This window comes from Myodes glareolus, chromosome 20 (genome assembly GCF_982192425.1).
Source record: "Myodes glareolus chromosome 20, mMyoGla1.1, whole genome shotgun sequence".
Lineage (NCBI taxonomy): Eukaryota > Metazoa > Chordata > Mammalia > Rodentia > Cricetidae > Myodes > Myodes glareolus.
The window spans coordinates 53902885-53923620 of record NC_142045.1 but is presented as its reverse complement, the minus strand read 5'-3'; the positions used below and the strand labels follow the sequence as shown (position 1 = coordinate 53923620).

At 46.2% G+C, this 20736-nt stretch overlaps 1 protein-coding gene across 1 annotated transcript in view; it reads right to left on the bottom strand.

Moving 5' to 3' along the window:
• Window positions 1–477: 477 nt before the first annotated feature.
• Window positions 478–20736, bottom strand: part of Slc7a14 (solute carrier family 7 member 14) — a 108922-nt gene continuing 88663 nt past the window's right edge. Inside the window, exon 8 of the mRNA XM_048452650.3 lies at window positions 478–7140. Within this exon, the coding sequence (XP_048308607.1) occupies window positions 6818–7140 (323 nt within the window). The 3' untranslated portion in view covers window positions 478–6817. The remainder of the gene's footprint in view (window positions 7141–20736) is intronic.

The following is a 20736-nucleotide window of genomic DNA, read 5'->3' as shown; positions in this document are numbered from 1 at the left end:
GCAGCTGTGGCACCATGGATGGGACAGTAAAGGATGCAGTCATGAGTGGGAGCCAGGAGAAAATGACCAGGGAAGGCTCTCCTGGAAGGTCTGCTGAAGTGGAGAATCTGTGCCCTCCTCCAGCAAGAAAAGTGAATTTGAAAGTCGGACACCTTGATTTTCTGCAGGTTTACGTTTGCTAGTTGACAAGCTGTGGCTCTGAAGACGATAAATGCTCCACAGTAATGCGAGGCTATTTCTCTGTCTTTTCTACAAAGGATAATCGAAACCTGTAAGCCGAGAGTCACTTCCTCAGCTGATGGAGACAGCAGCAGGCTTCAGACACTGTGATGTTTGCAGCACAGGAAACTCTAGGTCCTCCCCGTCTCTTCTGGTTCTCTGAGGAAAAGCTTACATTTCTGTGGATAGTTAACAGCAAGACAGTTTTGTTTCTAACTTTTTTTTAATAACCCAAAATTTAGATGTAAAGGCACACAATAAAGCTTTATGCATTTATTAAAATATACACATTTTGGTAAATTTATAACTTTCCTTAGTATTTTGATAAATCAAAATATTTGTCAACACTACAGTCATTTGAAAATAAAACACACTTTATATTACATCTGCATATTATCCTTTTCTTCATGGTACATTACAACGCCCCATTGTACAGTGCACCAATGGGAATTAAAACCACAAAACGAACACATTAACAATACAACAATTTCATACAGAAAAAGAAAGTAGCCGAGAACACACCAGAAATGACCATCTGCAAAATGCAAGTTGTACTTTTTAAGGACCAAACGAAACTGAAACAGGTTAGTGGAATTTACAGGTTGTATTTATAACTTTGGGATATGAACTAAATGGTCACGTTACTTTCCCACAGTGAGAAGAAGCGGAATGCCGGGTCCTGTTGGATGACTACGTGGAGCGAGGACGTTAGCCGCCCTCTTGAAAGCCTGAAGCTCCTTTTCTCAGCCCAGATAGTTGAGGTATTTAGGTGCTTTTTATAACATCAACAGCATCTCTGCTTTGGGAAGCAGGGGCTTATGATTCCCAGTGTAAGCTCTCAACTTCATGACTAGGAACGCGACTTGTCTATCAGCAACTGCCAAGAGCCCTCGATGGATGTCCATGAACCAGGGCATCATCCCGACACCAGAATGAAGGCAGCCCTTCAGAGTCTGCACTTCTGACAACATTCCCATGACCCACAGTTTCCTTTAGCCAGTACTACCAGTGCTAAAGTCAGAAAAGCTAGACAGAAACAAAAATGAGCACAGAGGAGGATTTCAGTGTAAAAATCCGGGCTGTCCTTGCCTCCCACTCCCAACAGGATGCTATTTTCCTCGCTTATATGAACCAATACACACTAAATATTCAGAAAGAGTAAAAGATTAGAGCCATCTGTGGTCAGGAGCCTTCAAACCTATGATGTCTTTTTGGAAGTCTCCTTTGGGCTGTGTGATTCCATGCATTTATTAATGAGTGATCTCAATACTATTCTAGCGGCTGTGGCAGAATACATATGAATTTCTGGTGGACTTTAAACTTTCACTAATCTCTTTGGGCTTTAAGCCCGAAACAGGAAAAGAGGACATCCCATATTTTTTCAGAGAGTTATTTTTCTTTAAAAAAAAAATGTTGTGTATGTGTTTGACTATGTACACGGGTTAGTGCCTGAGGGCGTTGTACATCCTGGAACTGGAGTTACAGGTAGTTACAGTCAGCAAGAACTCTTTTATCTTCTTCTTCTTATTATTATTATTTGGTTTTTAAAACAGGGTTTCTCTGTGTAACAACAGCTCTAGCTGTCCTAGAACTAGCTCTTGTAGATCAGGCTGGCCTCGAACTCTGCAGGGATCTGCCTACCTCCCAAGTGTTGGGATTAAAGGCGTGGGCCACTACCGCCCAGCAGCAAGAACTCTTAACCAACTGAAAATGCAGTGACGGTTCTGGAGGAAACAGCCTTCTGGCCCTGCTGGTGTGGACCCTCTGGGTTGGGATGCAGTTTCTAGCCTGAAACAATGTTAACTGAAACTAGGGACTCTGATGGTCAGGCCACTGCTGTTGGTCTTGGATTTCCAAAGGACCTTTCTGCAGATAAACAGTGGTAAAGAAGTACTCAGGGACAGGGCCTACGGAGGCTTCATAAAAATGGGTTGGAAATACTTGCTTTATTAACAAGTCTTTTTGAAAGACGTTTGAGAATGGAGAGAAGTCCCACCACGATGGCGGGCACCTTTTCCTGGTTTTCCTTCATGTTCCGCTCCATGGGAAATGGAAGCCATCTCTGGCGCGCTCCCATGCCGAGGTTGGGGTCCCAGAGTGGACCACTGCGCCCAGGACTTCCGGAACTGATCCAGCTCTAGCGGCAGCTTATGCCCTGACTTTTGACGTTCTATCAGAGAACGTTCTAACACGAGCCGGAAAGTTGGACCAACCTGTGCCCGGGTCTTAGGGGTTTCCCAGGCTCCTGTAAGCCTAGTCTTTCAGGTGGATACTTAGATGGAAATTCTATTTATGGTTCTATATATTTCAAAGAGGAATTCTCTTGGTAATGTGGTTTCCAACAAGCACAATCTAAAGGCTGTCAAATTTCTCAACTCTTTTCAGTTGCGCAGCATTTCTCTGAATCTTATTTTCTAACAGTGACTGCATTTGTAGCATTGTGAAGGCACAGGACTTGCTCTTACTAAGAGGCACACCTGGGATGTTTTGCATAATTCCAACACTCAGCTTCTCTCTCTAGTTTAAACCAGCCTCGAGCTCAATTTAAGTCAAGTCAGAAGCGGGGGTTTTAATATTTAGATTAGATAGATATAAGCAGGAGTTAGATTTGGTCATCGAAAGCAAGGTGGTTGAAAAGTTGCGTTGTGTGTCTGCATGGTAGACGATAACAGTTTCCTAAGGGAATGTAAAATCCAAGATGGGAGGAAGAGCAGTGTCTTGCTTTGAGCGTGGAATTTTTTCATCTCTCTGCTAAAAGTGTGTGTGTGACCCGTTTGCTCCTTGCCTGGGCAATGATACCACTGCCCAGTTTTTCTCAAGTCCTACCTTGCCTGACTCACTGCCCCATCCCCCAACAAGTGCTGCTCACCCGCAGAGCACCAGTGGGCTTGTCACTGGAGCTGTGACTGATCCCTCCTCTAAGTTCCTGGCATCTCTCTTACTGTATCATGTGAATCACATGTAAAATATAGCGACAGCCAGACAAGCTCCTTGCTTTTCCTGGAGGAAGGCAAAGAACAAAACTCAGGGCAGCCCTCGGCCACAGTCTGCATCTTAGCCGTCTTCTGCATGCCTCTCTTCTGTTCTACCTTGTGAAGGCTCTGCGGCTTCCACAGGCTGTGTGTACACTGCATTCTTTGATCTTTCCAATGTGTGGGGATGTTTTCCATGTTTAAGCCCCAAAGCACGTTCTTATCTCCACCCCGCCTGCCATCTTTGATATGGTTCTGAATAGATTTCTTCGAAAGTTTTGTTTATGATTACTGAATGTGTATGCATGATGTGTGTGTGTGTGTGTGTGTGTGTGTGTGTGTCCCAGAACACCCATGTGAAGGTTGGAGAGCACATATGTGGAGTCACTTCCTCCATGTTTATGTAGGTTCACTTATTAGGGCACCAGAGTATGCCATAGCACACAACGGGTACTCTGTGAATAACTACTGAATAGGTAGGTTATTTTCCTTTATTTCATTTAGCCACTCATTTCCCCACCAATCATATCTTCCTTCCTTCCTTTTTTCTAAGACAAGGATTTTCTGTGTAGCCCTGGCTGTCCTGGAACTAGCTCTTATAGACCAGGCTGGCCTCTAACTCAGAGATCTGCCTGCCTGTGCCTCCCGAGTGCTGGATTAAAGGCATGCGCCACCACTGCCCAGCAGGTATTTCTTGGTATCCACTCTCCATTAGGTACACGTAGCTAGTGTAATCTAGCTTTGGAGCTTCTCTGTGGATGTCAGGGGTCTGTGCTGTTTTAACACTCTGCCCTCAGGGCAAAGGTTTATTTATTTGTTATTTATTATCATGTAGTCCTGGCTGTCATTACTGACAAGCCTATTGCTTTCTAAGGTGTTTTTCATTGGAAAACTCAGCAAACCCCTTGAGAGTTCTTGCGCTTGAGTGTTTCACACATTCTGGCTCTAAGTTCCCCTTTCTCCTCCCATTGTGATTGTATTCTTCCCCTTTGCTTTGGAGCACTTGTGTTTTAATACCTGCCTCCAATCTTAACGAAAAGAGGCAGAGTGTTGATAAATAGACTACAATTTAAAATATTAAATTAGTGGCTCCAAAATTACACATTCCACATATACCAGCCCCCCACTGGAAGAGCTTTTCTAAGAGAATTATTTATAAGGTAATCCTACTTTTAATGCAGTCTCTTAAACACGATGTTCAAATATGGTGGTATTTGAAAACCTTCTTGTGAAACCCGGGACTCTTTCACAGGAGCGGAAAAAACATGGTGGAAACATGCTACATACCCGAGAAAACTTTCCAAGCTAAAAATATAGTTTAAAAACCAAGATAGCAAAGAAGATAACCCCAACAATTTTAGAAAAATGAAGAGAACAACGATTAAAAACATCTAAAGCTACTGAGAAAAATGGCATCCGAAATGAGAATAATTCATTGGCTCTGCACAGAATCAACACCAACGACATTAACTGTAAAGCCCATGCTCTTTCTTCTGCTACAGACATAGCACACACCTGACCATTGCTACTTTAATACCTAAACACCACCAGTAAGACATAACTTTCCATCCACGTTAAGATTCATCATGTAGCGTCCGTATTTCTCCTAACCATATCTAAGGAAGAGAATATTACCCCAAATATCGAGAAGTGGACCCCGCTTAACAGCTGTTTCTACTAGGCAGGGTTTCTGCATCCTACCCCAGTTTAAAACTTAGCTTTAACAGACATGACTCACAATTATCTTAGAGTGAGTTCTCCAGGGTATTTGTTGCAGGCCAGGCACTGCGTTGTGATGGTTAAGTTTAGGCAAGAGGAAACAGCTTTGTCAGACATTACATAAAAATGATAATAATGAGTACTGGAAGCCAGGGTTCTACATAATTAACATGGAGTGATGAACGAGATCTAAAAAAATGTACTTATTTTAGTGTACTGGCAGACATTGGCGAAGAGCATGGTATGCAATTTATCTGAAAGCATCATTTAAAAAAATAGTTTCAGTTGATCTTTATCTGTTATGTTGAAGCTTCTTGTATCTGTCATGGGACCCTGCTGTCTCCTAGGTTCTAAGGGCTGAAGTTACAGATCTCCTCCTGGCTTCTACTTAGCCGCTAGTGTATTTGAGGCGGTCAGCTCAACAGGAAACATGCCTTCTCTGTAACCTAAGTACATGCCAAGAAAACATGCGCTTCAGAGCAAGCAAGAAAGATGTGATGTTAGTTGATATTCATGAAAATTTTTGGCCGATGATGAATTGAGGAGCAGAGGGCAAGGAATTTGCTCTTTTGCCCCATTTCCAAAAAATTCTCGCAGAAATCTTAGTGAGAGAAATTTGTTTTCATACACATGTGCACACACGCTACTGAAGCCACATGTTTTTCTGTTGTAAATTCATTTATCCTGTTTTGGAGAAAATTCTTTAAGAATCCCTTTGGAGGCCTATGCTTAACCCCCACCAGACAGCCATTTCTCTGGACCTCAGGGAAGGTGCTTTCGGAACTAAGATGAAAAACACTCTAAAGGTGAGCTAGCCTAGAGGAGGGAGGCCCAGGTGGGAATTAGAGCTCTCTGAGCTGGATGACCCAAGTTCCTGGTCTTCCACATCTCTGGAAACCAGCAGCATCCAATCCGGTAGTCACCTAGCCAAAAAGGAAAAACCCTGTAGATTTTATAATTTTAGAAATATGAAGTAAGATTTGCAATGTGATCTCAGTGGCTGGGTTACTGCTCCTCGCAAAGATTTTTATCTGATTATAGAACAAATAGCCCATTTCTTCCAGGCATATCAGAGGCCTGCAATCACACTCCACCTCTGCCCTTTCCCGAGACCTGCAGGAGCTTAGAGTCTGGTGTAAGGAAGCGCATGACAGATGGTTCATTTCTGCCAATGCCTTCCTGACCTCTGTTCAAGAGATGGTTACTTCAGTTTTTCTTTCTTTTTTTTTCTTGAGCATTTAAGTAAAGATTTGGTGGTACTTCTTACTATACTTTGATGACTACGTGGTTGCTTTACGGGGAATATGGTCTTAGAGTCTTCTATCTTTTCTGGATCCTAACCTTATAGTCTGGAAACTGTAAGAACTTTGGTGAGTAAAGAGAAGCCGGGTCTTCTCTGTGGATAGTTTTGGGGAGGTGAGATTTAAGGACACAGTGTTGCTGACTGAGAAAGTCCTGAAACAGCCTGACCTACAGGCCTGGGGGAGCAGCTCCTAGTTCTGCTCTGGGAGCTGTAGAGCCGCCTCACGCCACAGCCACATTTGTGGCTCCTCTCCCAAGGGCCTGGATGGAGCCTCAGCAGGGTTGGAGGAAAGCCTACTCGGATCTTAGCACAAAGATCCATCCTGCAAAGAAAACATTTGCTGTCCTCGGCTGGGACAGCTCACTAACATAGAATTTCTTTTGATTTTGATTTTTTTTTTTTTTTACAAGGGGGTCAATTAAGGGCCCTGGGTAAAACCCTTCAGTAGAACTCTCCTGAACAGCAAAAATAGCAAATGACAGGTTGTGCCTGGGGATGGCCTTTGGGGAAGTTTGTGAAATGAGAGTCGGAAGTAGGTTCCACTTTCCAGCACGCAGGCTGGATTCACAGAGAAGCCACCCCTCTCGGCGCCTGCAGTTCAGCCCTACTCCGGAGAGCAATCTAACTCATCATTTGCAATCAGGGCCTCTGAGTTCTGCTTGTGCTTGCTTTTACTTTTCGCTTTGCTACTCGTCCGGGTGTTTGTCTTCGCATCTGACATCTGTTGGTAATAGAAGCCTTTGTCCTCGGCTGGCCCGCCCCAGTCCTCCTGGCTCTCGCCCTCAGTGGCATAGGAGAATCCCTCCTCCACGGAAAAGGGGTCATCCACATCGTAGCGTTGATATGTGCTTTGGTGCAGGGCCTGCTCTCTGGCGCTGATTTCCAGGGTGCTGTTCCAGATGCCGTACCCAAAATAAATGAGCAGACCTGTGGGAGGGGAGAGCACACACAAATAAGCAGTTGCTTTAGGACCCCTGGGGCCACTGGGGAGATGACAGGGCTGGGGTGGTGTACATTTTGAAAAGACTTGAATTAAATGCCCTTTTGGAGTTCGGAGAGAGAAAGAGAGAGAGAGAGAGAGAGAGAGAGAGAGAGAGAGAGAGAGAGAGAGGTCGGTCAGTGAAGGGTTTGCTGTGCAAGCTCAACTACCCAAGTTCCAGCTCAGAATCCACATAAAAAGCCCCTTTGCAGTGGCCCTAGCTAATCATCAAAGTTTCAAAGTTCTAGGGAGCTGGAATCAAGCAAATCCCTGGGCCTCCCTGGCCAGCCACCTTAACTAAACGGGTGAATCCCTGGTCCCAGTGAAAGACACTGTCTCAAATCTAAGGAACGCAACTCCTGAGGAAAGACACCTGAGGTTGACCTCTGACTTCCACCAACAAACACAGCCCCCGTGTCCCCCTCACACCCACAGAACCACAGAACAGCCCTGATGTCCCCCTCACACCTATAGAACCACAGAACAACTCCCATGTCCCCCTCACACCCACAGAACAGCCCCCATGTCCCCTCACACTCACAAAACAGCCCCCATGTCCCCTCACATCCACAACACAACTCTCATGTCCCCCTCACACCCATAGAATCACAGAACAGCCCTCATGTTCCCCTCACACCCATAGAACAACTCCCATGTCCCCCTCACACCCACAGAATCACAGAATAGCCCTCATGTCCCCCTCACACCCATAGAACAACTCCCATGCCCCCTCACACCCACAGAACAGCCCCCTTGTCCCCCCTCACACTCACAAAACCACAGAACAGCCCCTATGCCCCCCTCACACCCACAGAACCGGCAGACCACAGGGTGTGGTGGGAAATGTCTGTAATCCTAGCACTGGGGAGGCTAAGGGAGGAGGATGGGAGTTCAAGCCAGAATGGTAAAACCCTGTGTCAGAAAACGAAAACAACAACAAAACCAGAATAAACTTAGGAGAACTTAGAGAAAGCAGCCGACACTTACAGCTTCCGCTAAGGTTCTGACCACAGTGCCCTCGCGTTCCTAGGGGTCAGGTTTTAGATGGGCGTGAGAGTTAGTGGCCTCTTTAGTTAGCGCCTGGCCCTTCAGTCACCTCCACTCTCATCTTCCCAGGACCATGCACCATTTTTCTCACAGTCTAACGCCAGCAGTTTGCACCTCCTGTCCCGGTTAGTATTTACTGATTGGTGATGCTGTCATGTGGTGGTCTGAATGAGAACATTCCCCCACAGGCTGATAAACTGGAATGCTTAGTGAGCAGGAAGCGGCACTATTTGAAGTGATTAGGAGGTGTGGTCTTGTGGGAGTAAGTGTGCCCCTGGGGGTGGCCTTTGAGGTTTCAAAAGCCTAAACCAGGCTCAAGGACTTCATGCTGCCTTTGGGTCAAGATTGCTATTATTCACTGATTCATGGGCTGAGTCAATGGATTGGCTGGTCAGGGATTTGGCAAGAGCATGACTGGAAAATTGATAAGAGCGACAACATCCGGGGAAGGAGTGTGTGGCTAGATCTCTGCAAAAATCAGAGGATGTGAAGACACTTGTGTCCTGTGTAGATGCTTGTCAAACGTAACTTCTGCCGAGGAGGAGTTCAGTAGCCATAGAGAGGATGACTCCCGTGGACAGTCAGTCTCCTTCCCCAGCCATCCCTGTCATCGCCCAATGGCCTCATGGGCAAAGTGGCTATGGCGGCAGTGATGGGGGAAGTCCAGTCACCATGGCTGACCTGGCTACCATTGCTGCTGACTTCCAGATCTGCCAACAGCAGAGACCAGCACTGAGCCCCAGATGTGCCACTATTCCCTGGGGTGGCCAGCCAGTGACCTGGTGGCAGGTTGACTATATTGAACCACTTTCCATGGACAGGACAAGGCTCTGTCCTTACTGCAGTAGACACTTATTCTGGCATTTGCTTTCCTGTATGCTTCTGCCAAATCCACCACAAGCCCCAAACTTTCCAGAACATTTAATTCTCCCTGGCTTCCATGTCAGGCTCCAGCATTTGTTTGTCCTCTAACAACACACACGTTATTTTGATTTCTCTTGCTGTCTCACACTCACCAATAGAATGATCTGTTCCTGACCCCTAAGCTGCTTCTTTCTCCGGTGTGAACTCCCAGACTACTTAGTGGTACATGCCACTGGTACAGCCCTTACGGCATCTGTCGTGAGATTATCTACACTGGGTGGTTCTATATAGTTTTGGCCAAAACCTGGCCTTCAATGTTTGTTGAATGGATGAGCCAGAGCTCCCGATGAGCACGTCAAGTGTGCCCTCTCTGCGTTGACTTCATTCCAAGCAAAGGAAACTTGCCTCCCTGGCAAAACACAGTATTGACTTGACTAATGCTTCTTTTCTGCATTTTTGAATACTACGTTAGTCTCGTTTTCCAATTTGAGAAGCCCTTGAAGTTCAGGGTCTGAGAAGGCAAGAATTATAGTGACACCAGTCACTAAGACATTCCACTAAGAATGTGGAATCTGGGTTGCCATCCGGTCCCCATCGCTCTCACGGAGGTAGCCTTGGACCTATGATTTACCCTCACAGCCTTCTGTTCTGCAAAGGGAGAGAAGCAGGGCTTGTTACACAAGTATGAAGACCCAGCTTTGCATCTCAGCGACCACATTCTCTCTCTCTCTCTCTCTCTCTCTCTCTCTCTCTCTCTCACACACACACACACACACACACCACACACACACACGCACACACACACACACAAAGCCTGATGTGACCATGCATGTGCCTGTACCCGTGCAGAGCTGGGGAGGGAGGAGAAGGGGACAGAGGTGGGAGGATTGCTTGTGCTTTCTGCTTACAAGCCTAGCTTGTAGTTCAACCAGAGACCCTAGATCAGGACACAGGTGTCACTGTCTGGACCCTGAGTGCTCTTGCAGAGGTGTGAACACTCAAACATACATGTGTGCATACATCAGACACACATTCAGTACACTTAACACACACACACACACACACACACACACACACACACAGCACACACAAAAGAAACTCAGATGAAACCAAGCTCTGTCCCTGAGAGTGATTACTGGGCAACTTGGGGGTAAAATGGGGCGGTGGCTTGGCCACTGAGGTCCAACATCCCTCAGTGGCATCAGTTAACCACTAGCCCTGGGCCGTCTGCTCTGCTCTTTGCTCGGGAGACAAGCCTGGCCAGTTTCCCACTCTGGGCTATGAGAACTTTCCCCTCTTGAATCTGAAGTGTGTCTCTTTAAGCTTGGATTTCTCCCTCTTTGTCTCAAATGACTTTCTCTCTGCCCCTTCCAGTCCCCTTCCTCTCAAGAGAAATCAACTTCGCAGGAGCCAAAGGAAGCAGAGATTTACAGTTCTAATCGGTAATTAACCCTGGAGTCAATCGTTTGCAGATGTAGCTATTTGGGCTCACATAGCGGCCTGATCTTTTTGAGCTGGGGGTGGGGGGCAAGGGGAACTTTACTCTTTATTGTTGAGGAGGTGGTGGTGGTGGAGGCGGTCATGCAGGACAGTTATGACTTTTGTGTGGAACCTGACCCCCATTCAAACTTGTAAAAAGTGTGTGCATGCTTAGAGAAGGCCCCTGAAGCACGCCGAGGGCCTGGGAGTGACTGGAAGTGACCAGGCAGATCAGCAGCACACCTCCTTTGCTGAATTTTTCATCATTGTTCTTTTCTCTCGGACACCCAGGCAGGTACCCAACGTTGCCTCTTAGTCCTAGTACATCAGCCAGTTTTTTTAGATCCCTCTCTGACCCTCTCTATAGGTGGCTCATTTTCTATGGAACCGGACATTTTTCTGTTTCCCTTACTATCACTTCTCTGCCTCTATACAGGCCAATACTGTTACTGGGTGACATTTGTTCTAGGCTACCTTCCTTTCTCCCAGAGCAGATACGTGAGTGCCAGGTAGATTCCTCTTATGGGACTTGATGGAAGTGCTCTAGCATCACAGATAATCAAGCCAGAGGAAACTACAAATTACCAACATATCTAATGACTTCATTTACAGGAAAAGCTGATGCTGGGGAGCATTAGGTGTCAGGCTTGGGTCTGAAGGGCAGAGCCAGCCTTCTATGTAAAAAGTCCTTTGCACATTCAGTCTTTCATACTTCTCTCCCCAGGCTGACTCATGGAGACAGTTATTGCGGTAAATATTCAATAAGAGTCAGGCCTATGGGAGTCAGGCCTATGGGTGTTCCTTGGGAGTGTCAGGCCTGGAAGGATTATGTGTGTGCCGGTCCTTTGTAATACACACCTGCCACAGATATGTTAATGGGGTTTTTCACATTTCTGTGGCTCCTACAGTGTCAAAGACTTGTTATTCTTTTCCCATATACATTTCAAATATGAGTGTTGTGACTGGCAGTGAGTCCAGGCAGCCTGCTTGGACAGAACCGTCCGCTAAGATCTTATATTCTGTCTGCTTTTTTCCCCTGTCCCTTCGGTCAGTTCAGGAAGAGGGGTGTGAAGCAGGGAAGGTGGGAGAAGAGGAAAAGTGGAGAACAAAACAACAGAGAGAACAAGCGAAGAGGGTGAGGGAGGGAGGGAGGGAGAGAGGAGAAGCGTGAACCATCTGTCACATAAACAAGGGCTTTGTGTGGAGGAGTAAACAGCTCAGCTGAAGGCCTGCTATGTGGAAGCAGGGCTTTGTGCTTCTGCTGCTTTTCAGATGGCTCGGAGAACCATGCAGAAGGCAGTCCTGCTCCTCAGGGGTTCTGGGAGTCCTGAGTCATCTCAGCTCCTCTTCACACGGCACTGTGTGCCCAGGTCCTCTGATCGTGGTCAGTTAGGCTGCCCATCTCTCCCCCAAAACTCAAAGTGCGGTATAGGTACTGGGGTGTGTGCATGCATGTGTGTGTGTGCATGTATGTGCTTGTGTGTGTGAGAGAGAGACAGACAGAGACACAGAGAGATAGACAGACACATACTCACACAGAGATAGAGATAAAGATAGAGAATCTGAGCATCTCTTGGACAGGGAACTGGGGCACAGAAAAAAATTAGGCATTAGGAACTGGGAGCTGGAGTTAAGTATTTTTGTGCCTCTTTAACAGGCTTCATAGTGCAGGACTAACAGGTTTCAGGTGTACCTTTAAAATTCAGAGTTCTCAATTCCCTTTAATTGTCTTCTAAAATGTTCATGTTCCAGTTGTCTTACCTGCAAGATCCTAAAAAACTTCTGCTGCTTTATCAAGAAATCTGGTCTGGTAAAAACTAACAGTCTCCAGAGCATATTTTAACCCCACCCATTTTAAGCATATTTTACAGATCACTCCTGCTGTCTGGGCCAAGACCAACTTACAAAGCGCTCTCCAGACAACGCCAACACCTGCACCAGCTCCTGGGACTTCACCATTGGTACCAACTCTCCTGGATCAAGGACACCTGTACAACCAGAACACTTCTCTGTCCCATTCTTTCTGGCAGTTAATGACTGTTCGCATGCAAGTCCCATTCCTAGGGCCAATAAAAACAATATATTTTTCTCCTAGCCACCTGCCTTCTCATCTCCCTCAAGAAACAGCCGCCTGAGATCTCCAGGATGACAGTAAACCAGATGCCGCTCCAGTCACACCTCTTGCTGAGTGTGAGTCCACCAACTCTCTCCTCTCCCACATCGCCCCATGACTGCAGGAAGTAGCCAGACTTGAGCCAGTGCCCCTTTATCCAAGGAGTTTAAAATGTTTAGTTGAGGGCTGGAGAGATGGCTCAGTGGTTAAGAGCACTGATGGCTCTTCCAGAAGACCAGGGTTCAATTCCCAGCACCCACATGGCAGCTCACAACTGTCTGTAATTCTAGTTCCAGGAGACTCATGGCAAAACACCAATGTACATAAAATATAAATAAATAAATAATTTAAAAAAAAATAAAATAAAATGTTTAGTTGAGGGACCTCACCTCAGCTCCCTGGCACCCCTTCATCCAAAAAGTCTGGATTGTTTGGCTTGGGGCTTCACCCCAGTTCTTGGCATAAGCTTTCTCCCCTGGGAGTCACCTCATTCCAAATTCCACCTCCGAGAAAGCCCGCCAAATGGTAACCCCTCCCCAGGGAAGGTCAAGACTACTCCCACGGGCTATTTAAACTGCCCCCCAGAGAATGAACACGTGGCCTCTAGGTTTTGCATGACCTCTCCCTTTCTCTTTTCCCCTCTCCATGTTTTCCTGGGGCTACCAGGAGCACTCCATTAAACAAGAGCATCGTTTAATTCTGTCTGATTTGGTTTGATTGGGATTATTTGCATCAGCAGAGAGGTTCATGCAAAGAAAATACTTAACATCTGGGTAAACTGGTAAAGTGGCGCGCAAACATGAAGACCTAAATTTGGATCCTTTGTACCCACATGAAAGCCACCGCAGTGGTACATGCCTGTAATCCCAGTGCTAGAGAGGTGGACACAGGTGAATCCCTGTGGTTTGCTGGCCAGCCAGGTCAGACAAGCTGGTGAGCTCTAGGTTTAGTGAGAGTGTCTGTATCAAATAAAAATAAAATAATGAAATATAAGGTAGAGAATAAACAAGAAAGACACAGGATGTCAACTTCCGGCCTCCACATGCACCCCTCATATGTATACATAGACACAGGGACACAGACAAACACACAGACACATATACACAGGCACAGAGACACAGACACAAACACACAGGCACAGAGACATAGACACAGACAGACAGACAGACACACACATACACACACAGAGCTGTCCACAGCAACCCTTCTAGATTTCTCCTTGCTCCAGGAGTTTACTTTCTCTTTCTGCTTCCTTTTACCAGGAGAGATTCTGGCCACACAGATGAGGCAGGTAACAGTGGGAGGCAATTTTGCATTCTTAAACTTGATTAGTATTATTTAGTGGTAGTGGGGGTTGAATCTAGGACTCTGAACATGCTAGGCAAGGGCTCTATCACTGAGCCACATCTCAGAAAGTTTGAGCTGTCTGTTCTGAAGTATTCCAGGAACACACAGAAGTGTGAAGAAAAATGTTGTACTCATCCAGCCCCTGTGCCCCTCTGCCTTCCCCAGGTTACACTGGAGCAAATTCTTCCTACCCTAGGTAGTTTGTAAATATTTCAATATGCATCATTAGATTAGTAATATTTTAAAAATATTAACAACTGTACAGCAGTATTAAAAATTCATCAACAAAAATTCTCTATCATATTAGACCACTCAATTATTCTAAAGATGCCATCCTTGTTTTAAGTAGTTTGGGGGCATTTTTACTTAGGACTGTTAACAAACTGATACACACACAGATACACACAGACACACAGCCGCGCGCTGTATCACATTCTGGCGTAAAACTGGTGTAATAAACTGGTATCATTATTCTCTTGTAAAACTTTGTAAATAACCAAGTTTTTCCTTTGAGGGTGGGTTTGGTTATTGGCACAAGCCAAAAGTGGAACCAAGCTTTTGAAAAGTTGAAAATAAAGCAGGTGTACAAAATGTAGTCTTTGCTGGCTACACACCAGACAAGGATTAGCATTAGGATATAAAGAATCACTAAAGCATGTACCCAGACCACCAAACAATCCAGTCAACAAATACACTAGTGAGCTGAGCAGACAGGTTTCAAAAGAAGCATTGCAAAGAACCGAGAATCACTTTGAAAAGTGTTCAATATCCTTGTTCAGCATGGAAACACTGGAAAAAATGCAAGCTCCTTTGAGGTTTCCATTTCATCCCAGTCAGAACGGCCATCGTCAGGAACAGTGGACAGCTAGAGCCTGTGAGGACGTGGGAGTGGGAGTGTGTGTGACCGTTACGGAAGTCCGTATGGAGGCCCCTCAACACACTGAAAATAGAACTATCATATGACCCAGCCGTGCCATTCCCAGGTACATACCCAAAGGACTCCAAGTTGTATACCATAGAGATACTTGAGAATACGTGTTTATAGCCGTAGTGGTCACAATAGGTAGGGGATGGACCATCAAGAAGGGTCCACCAGGAAATGAACAGATAAAGAAAATGTGGCAATGTACATATCTTTCATGAGATGGTAAAAAAATGAAATCATGTTTGTAAGAAACGGGCTGCAGCTGGAAATTATTGCATTAAATGAATAAGCCAGCCCAGAATGACAAACATATGTGTTTTCTCTCATACGCAGAACCTAGATTTAAGTTATGTATGTGTGTGTACATGAAATAAGGTTGATAGTAAACATGATATTTTGTTTTCTTTGAATATTTGATTCTTCTGCTTCTTATGCACTTTAACTTATTGATTTCCAATGGCATGTATTATATCAGTCATTAATTACCTAACGCGGGTATGACTTATTGATTTCCAATGGCGTGTATTATATCTATCATTAATTACCTAATGCTGGGTGCGACTTACTGATTTCCAATGGCATCATGCATTATATCTATCATTAATTACCTAATGCTGGGTGTTACTTATTGATCTCCAATGGCGTGTATTATATCTATCATTAATTACCTAATGCCGGGTGTGACTTATTGATTTTCAATGGCGTGTATTATATCTGTCATTAATTACCTAATGCTGGGTGTGACTTATTGATCTCCAATGGCGTGTATTATATCTGTCATTAATAACCTAACGCCGGGTGTGATAAGAAGAGCAGAAGAGAGACAGTGTTGTCGCAGTAACAGGGCCCTGGAAACTCTGCTGCCAAACTGAAGATGCTTTCTCAGTTAGTGGGTCCTGGTGGGGTGTCTGGTGTGGATAGAGCAGGGACTAGTCGGTAGTAGCCCCTTGGGTCTATTGGCATTTCAGCAACAGGTGCAAGGTGAACAATTCGACACAACAAGGTATTGACCGTGCGTCCCTTGGCAGGATCCGTGGAGGAGAACGCTGAAGGGAAGGAAAGCTTTGGTTCCTCTTCCAAATGGAAGCTTCCTGGGGCAGAACGTACCCAGGACAACTTCAGACAAGATGAAAACTCAGGCCTACAGCGAATGGGTGGGATTTCTTTATATACTAAAATACTTTGTGAGGTGGCTCAGTGGTTCAAAGCACTGACCGCTCTTCCAAAGGACCTGGGTTCAATTCCCAGCAACCACATGGTGTCTTACAACCCTCTGTAATTCCAGTCCTAGAGGACCTGACACCCTGCTTTGTGGGTACTGCACACACACGGTACACAGTCATACAGGCAGGAAGCCATCCTTACAAATGAAAGAGAAATATTTAAGAAAAAACCTTGAGCATCATCTTAAAAAAATACTTTGTGATCTTAAAGCTATTCACAAATATGAAGAACCACACAACAGCTGGCAGTGGTGGCGCACGCCTTTAATCCCAGCACCCGGGAGGTAGAGGCAGACGAGTTCAAGGCCAGCCTGGTCTACAGAGTGAGTTCCAGAACAGGCTCCAAAGCTACACAGAGAAAGCCTGTTACAACCAATAAGCCACTGAAACATGCCTGAAACGCACTGTCCGGAAACGCACTGTCCGGAAACGCACTGTCCGGATGGAAGGTGCCGGCTGCTCCTGCCCCACCTAGAAGTCTCCAGGGAAGTGACTCTGTTGAACGTGCCTCCAGATGCTACGGTGGTGCCCATGCACCAGCTAACTAAACACTGACCAATTTATGCGGATCCACCCTGGGCAAGCCAAGCACTTGGCCCCAAACCTTCAAGTGGAAGGCCCCGGGTGAGGTACTGGGGAGGCAGCCCGGTAGCCTATGGGGTGGGGCTGGAAGGAGACTCAACCCCGAGAGGAGCCTGGGTGACAAATGAGAACAGAGATTGCCGATTGCCACAGGGGCAAACTCCAGAGTCCCAAGGGAGCTCCTTGTCCTCTGCATGTACCTCCTCATACCTCGGTGCTTGGGCTGAAAGGAGGTGGGTCACCTGACCTCGGCTGGGTGGAGCAGCCCCCTCCTGGGGTGCACTTTCCAGCAGGAAGCCCTGCCTGCAGTAGATAGCTAAGGTACTTTTATTTTGACTGCTCTGGGATCAGCTTTCCAAAACAGACATTGCCAATGCAGGAGTGGAGCCTGGATGGTAATGGGAAGGTGTCCGCCCCACCCACACCATCCCCACCGAGCCCTTCTCTTCCTGATTATCTTTTACGGACCGCCATGCACCCTGTCGGTTGTCATAACAGTGAGGTTTGTTTGATGTGGTGTGCCAGGAAGAGCGGCTTGATGGGAGGGGCCCATGCCCTGTGGAGCTAAATGACTATGTTCTGTGTTCCTCTGTAGGGTGGAGCTGGGGACCCTGTCTTCATCTGAGCCATGTGATGGCTGTGACAGCTGATTCAATAAGAGAGAAATCTAATATGAACCAGTAGCCCCGCACCACACAGAGGCTCAAGAAAAAGGTGTGCATTGCTCACCAAAGACATGGAAAGGAATATCCACAGCAGACTTTCTATCAGGAGCAGCTGGAAACAACCTGCATGGTGATCAGAACGGAGTCTGCACTGTGGCGTACCGAAACGGTGGAAGGCTGATCAGCAATCACAGTGTGACAACCACACGTCACAGTGTGAGTGGATCTCACCAACAGTGTTGAAAAGCAGAAGCCAAATGCTCAGATTTGTGGCTTGGAGCTCCATATGCACCATACACACTGGCTCCAGACCTTCGCCTCTTCCACTGTTCCCTCTCCTTCCATCCTTTTGACTGATTCTGATGGCAAAGCTCCTGGGTTTCCCTGCCCCTTCTTCCCATGCCTTCCTGTGTCCAGAGCTGTACGCCTGCCTGTAGGTACAGGGCCTGTGGCAAGTTTCCTCTTCATACTTTCCTTTTAGGCAGCACGCTGCTGCTGCCACCGCCACCATCCCTGGGAGGCCTGAGAGACCTGCTTCTCACTCTCCTGAGCGTGGCCCCCACAAAGCATGTCATTCAGATTGATTTACGGGACACGCTGTCAGGCACTTGGATATCTTAGCCCCCTTTCCTTTCACTTTTTTTTCCGTCACAATGGTTGTTTCCAATTATTTTCGGATAGTATTTTAAATGTCAGCTCAGGCAAAGATCAGAAAGGTGGATGTTTTCTCTTTATAATATTTACATTTTGGGGATTGGAGGTGAAGTTCAGTTGGTAGAGTGCTTGTCTAACACGCACAAAGCCCCGGGTTTGGTTGCTACTACTGCATAAACCAAGTGTGGTAATTCATCATGCTTGGAATCCCAGCGCTAAAGATATTGGGAAAGGAAGATCAGGAGTTCAAGGTTATTCTGGTGCCACAGGGGGAATCTGAGGCCAGTTTTGGATATAAGAAACCTTGCCTCAACAAGCAAACACAAACACACGAATGGAAGGAAGAAAAGAATATTTATATCCTGGCATAAAACATATGAAGCTCCTGTCCAAAACCCAAGTCTAGTTTGTTCTCTGAATCTTAAGACAAAATTTCATTTTCCTATGGCTGTTCTCATGGTGAAGGTACCAGCAAGGCAGGCTACCTGATTGGTTTTTTTTTTTTTTTGTTTTTTGTTTTTGTTTTTGTCTTACGAACAGGGTTTCTCTGTGAAGTCCTGGCTGTCCTGGAACTCCCCCTGTAGACCAGACTGGCCTCAAACTCACAGAGATCCACCTGCCTCTGCCTCTGCCTCTGCCTCTGCCTCCTGAGAGCTGGGATTAAAGGTGTGCACCACCACCACTCAGCCTGTCTTTTTTTAACCCTTCCCCTCCCCCCGATAATTCTTAATATGAACTCTCTGGGGACAATAGACCTGAGACCCTAGAGCCCCAGCTAGTCACGTTCTCACCCTGGTACTTTCATAGTTCCTGCGTCCAACCCCTGAAGATGCTCGCACCAGCCCGCGTTCACTCAGAGGGGAGGCACTAAACATGGCTGGGATCCACTTTGTTGGGCCTGACGATCATTTTTTGCTTGTCTCATTCCTCTTGTCTAACGGGAAGGAAGCGTGTGCAGGAAAGCCTTGTGGGGCTTGGGCTTCATTTCACTCTGAGTGATGTTCTTTTGAAGGTCAAAGCTCAGCAAAACACCGTTCCAGAAATCCTCTGATTAAGATTCGCTTCGGGAAGGCTGGATAAAAGAATGAATCCCAGAACAGCATCCCACTATGACTCAGCTTTAACCATGGGCATTTTGTTAAGAAGCAGCTGATTTTGTAAGAAACTTTGTTTAAAAATATCTCTCCTGTTCTCCCCAGGAGAGTTCCGCCATATAAGCTGAAGGAACAGTGATGTCTAGATGCCTCAGAAAGTCAGAGGAGGGTTTTTATCGTAATTGTGGAAGGTCATAAATATTTTTTATAAGCCCTTTGGGGGCTATGGGATGGATATACGTATACAAAAAAGTTTTGCTTTTGAAAAATACATTTTGTAATTAAATTACCTCCACTGCTTGAGAATGTCTTCTCTCTAGAACAATAGCTCTCAGATTTGAGCATGAATTAGAATTACGGGGAGGGCTTGTTAAGTCCTAAACTGTTGGTTTTTGACGACACTGTGAGAAGTATTGATTTAGGAGATTATAAATTATTGAAAACCTGGCTGCACATTAAAAAGTCCTCTGCATAGCTCTAAAATAATACTCTATGACTGACCACCCAGATCAGCTGAAGCATAGCGTTATGTGGGGGAGCCTGTGCTTAGAATGTTCCAGAAGTAACCCGGAATATTCTGATCTGTAGCCAGAACCGGCAGTCTTTGTTCTGGATGAAATTTGATAATCTCACTGCCTTCAAAAGTCATGCTACGGAATCAGCTGGCAGACGGTGCCCAGAAGAGTTAACAAACCCCAACGTGGCTGGTGGGCTGTGCACCGGCTCTGGGTGCTTGTTGGGCACAGATGTCACTGCTATGTCAGTGAGAAGCAGCTTCTTGAGGGAGTTTGTGGGCTGCGCTATCAGCAAGGTTGCAAAAGGCTCTCAGGGAGTTTTCCGCTGCCCGATAACTAGCGGGGTGGCCTGAGGTGGGGACGGTTCACGGTGTGGTCTGCTGAATGATAGGCAGCCTGGCCAAGTTAGAGGACAATGAGTCGCTTCAGGGCTTTAAAAGAAAAACAGGAGATAAGGATTTGTTACTTTCTCCATCATTTTCTCATTTGGGCCCCCAGCAGTCACAGCTCAAAGATGAGAGAATGATCCATGTGCGTACGAATGACCAAAGTTCAATGCAGTTAGGGAAAATTTTAAGTTTATAGGTCAAGGCTGGGGCAGGGCTCCCATTTGAACCTGGCACTGTTAGAGGCCAAAGGGGAGAGACCTTTTGGTGCCACAAGAACCACGGATGTGTTATAGAGTTGGCTATAAGTCTCAGTCTCTGTGCAAAGGGAAAACATGGGGTCTCTTGCTCAGAAATTATTAAGAATTCCAAATAGCTCCAGCAGACCGTTAGCCCTGGCCTGGGGCCCTGCGCAGATACAATATGCCTAGGAATGCAGGCCCACTGCCGGGTTTTAGCCCCACTGAACATTCAGATCAAATAAGAACATTTCTCAGAGAGTTGTGGTGGGGAAGATAAGAGCCCCAGAACTGAGGTGGGGGGACTGGGTCAGGAGTCCATTCTCCTGCTAACTTTGGTGCTATCTGACGTTTTGGAGTTTTCATTTATTCCTCCATAACTCCAAGAGGGACAGAGGTGGTAACAGACCA